The 2,864-nt window shown below is 40.0% G+C and overlaps 1 protein-coding gene across 1 annotated transcript; it reads right to left on the bottom strand.

The window, feature by feature from the left end:
* Positions 1 to 852: 852 nt before the first annotated feature.
* On the bottom strand, positions 853 to 2,562 carry LOC133694290 (cytochrome P450 78A7-like). Its single transcript, XM_062115778.1, has 2 exons — positions 1,573 to 2,562; positions 853 to 1,467 (listed from the first exon to the last, which is right to left on the bottom strand). The coding sequence occupies exons 1-2, from the start codon at positions 2,560 to 2,562 to the stop codon at positions 853 to 855; spliced, it is 1,605 nt and encodes a 534-aa protein (XP_061971762.1).
* Between the last annotated feature and the right edge of the window lie 302 nt (positions 2,563 to 2,864).

The following is a 2,864-nucleotide window of genomic DNA, read 5'->3' as shown; positions in this document are numbered from 1 at the left end:
CCCATTACCCAGGCCTTGATCATTGATCTGGGCTTTACTCCAGATTGACCCCCCGAGTTGAGTTCTAAGACTATGTTAATAATTATTTTTTATCTTTACATGTCTTAGTTGAACAATTTTAGAATTAAGAGTTTTTTATAATGATATTTTAGAAATAAAAAATAATGAATATTATCTCTAGAGACATATTTCTTTTTATCTCATGTTTTGAAAACATAGAAATTCATTCCAAAATTATTATAGAAACAAATTGATTTTTATTTTTTTGTCTCTTCAACTAAATACATTTCTATCTTTGTTGATTCTATTTTTTATGTCTTAGGATAATAACAAAAAAACACTGTCTAAAAAAATAATCTGAATTATCGTTTCTCTCGTCATTGATTTTTTTTTAATATAAAATAAATTCTACAATCGTTTTCAATTATCAATCTAACACTTCAGCTAGCTGTTCCAGATCTAATTGAAAAGAAAGAAAAAAGAAAATTTAAGACTATGACAATGAACCACCCGAAACACGAAACACAAAACACAAATATACTCTTCGTTTTTATAGGTACCCGAATACACGCTTGAAGAGGCAATTATGACTAAATTAGCTTATTGAAATACAAAACATATAGCGGTATAAATCATATTGTAATGAATACAGAACAAACCACATAGCAATCTCATCTCACGCACACTTCAATTTTTACATAAACCCAATTTCGTAATTATACAGTCGTCACCTTCACATCACCCTTTAATTACCTTTATTCTTAATTTAACCACATATATGTTTCAGGATCCGTGGACACGAAAAAAAAAAACACATTAAACCACTGAAAATTATAAATTCAAGTCCTCAGATCATTCTTTTGGAATAGCCACAGCAGAGAGAGGCTTCTTCATTTCACAAGAAAGTCTCAGCACTTCGCTTAGGTCAACTGGGTTATGCGTGTCCTGGACCCACTCAAAATGGTGCACCAACTTAGCCACCCATAGGCTCACTGTCACAAGTCCTATGTTCTTACCAGGACAAACCCTACGTCCAGCTCCAAATGGTGCAAGTCTGAGGTCACCTCCTCTTACATCCACATCAGCACCACCTTGCCTCTCCAAGAACCTCTCAGGCTTAAACACCAAGGCATCCTCCCATACTCTTGGGTCATGGGTTATGGCCCACATATTGACCATTGCAGTGGTGTTGGTGGGGACCACCATGCCATTACTGAGGTGGACGTCTGATGTGGACAACCGAGCCCATGAGAGGAGGGGCCCGGGAGGGTGTACTCGTAAGGTTTCCTTGATCACAGCCTGTAGGTATGGCAATTTAGCTACGTCAGCATCCTTGACACTCCTGTTTCCAACGATAAAGTTCAGCTCGTTCCGCAGCTTGGCTTGAATGTCAGGGTTCAAAACCAACTCTGCCATGATCCACTCAGTCAAAAGAGCAGTGGTATCGGTGCCACGAAAGATCATCTCCTGCACACAACGAATTAAACCCATAGTAATCAGTACACCACTTGTATATAGAGAAACATTTAAGGCAGCAAACTAAAAAAAAATATATATATATTAAATACTCACCCATAAAACAGCAACCATGTCATCCTCATCAAGTTTCTCTTCACCCTCCAAAGAAAGCAAAACATGGACGAAATCAGCGTTTTCAAATTCATTTTTAGGCTTCGTAATTCTATGCTCGTCAATGATTTTCTTAACGAGTTTCTCGACTCGAGGAACAAGAAGACAACAACGTTGTTTGGTGCGAGAAGGGTCATAAAAGTAGTTCAGCCACGGGAGATAATCAGACCAGTTAAAAGCACCCAAGAGCTCAAAACCTTCTCTAACAAGTTCTTGCAATTCTTTTGCCTCCTCATTATTGTGCATTAAGTCATATCTTTTTCCAAAAACAGTACCCGTAATGTTATTAATAGAAGCATTTTGAAGATGTTTACGCAAACAAACAATTCCACGGAGGGATTGCTCATTATAAATGCCACTCAACATATCAGCACAATCAAGCTGGCGCCATGGCTCATAAGCAGCGATGCGCCTCGGTGCAAATAAATGAGTTGATGCAATTCTTCTAAGGAGGCGCCAATAAGCCCCGTTTGGTGCAAAACCAATGGCTCGGCTAAACATGATGCTTTTAGCCGATAGCTTGATGGGACGGTCAGCGAAGTGAGGAGATGTCAAGATTTCACGAGCGATTTGAGGGTCGGAGGTTACAATGGCAGGAGTGGAACCTAAGCTAAAAGCCATGAGCTGAGTTGCGGCTTGGCTTGACGCCATGCAAGCGAGGGTGCGATGGGCCAAGCCGCGGCTTAAGCTGAATAAGCTTCCAAATATGGGCAGGCCTCGTGGACCTGGGATTGGGACATTACCCTTTTGGTTTCTGCCATTTTTCCAGGCTAGGCCACCAGTTGAGAAAGCCCAAGTCAGCACGGTAATGACCAAGAATGATGCTAAGACAAAGAGCAAGATTAGAGGGTTTGACAATTTTTGGGTTTGTAACATAGCAGGGAGTGCAAACATCCACCAGCTTGAGTCGACAGGAGTTGGAAATAAATCCATTTCTAGAGAGAGAGAGAGAGAGAGTCTGTGTGTGTGAGGGAGGGAGGGTATTGAAGAATGTGTGATAAAGGCCAACGGGTTTTGGTTTAAATAGGTGTGTTTTGGTAGCTGCTTGTATGGATACGTGAAGTGAGAGCAAAATTGCTATCTAAGATTTAGATTATTAAGATTTTAGGATGCCCAAGTGTGAATACTCGTGCATGCGATTTAATTTATTATTCAAGTCCCATTGTAGCAGGTTGAGTGGCAAGTTGCCCTGTATAGTTAGGTGCATGTTGTGAAGTCAACTTAAGGCACCATAT

The sequence above is a fragment of the Populus nigra genome, chromosome 5 (genome assembly GCF_951802175.1).
Source record: "Populus nigra chromosome 5, ddPopNigr1.1, whole genome shotgun sequence".
Classification (NCBI taxonomy): Eukaryota; Viridiplantae; Streptophyta; class Magnoliopsida; order Malpighiales; family Salicaceae; genus Populus; species Populus nigra.
The sequence above is the reverse complement of the archived record's forward strand: the minus strand, read 5'-3'. Positions and strand labels throughout refer to the sequence as shown.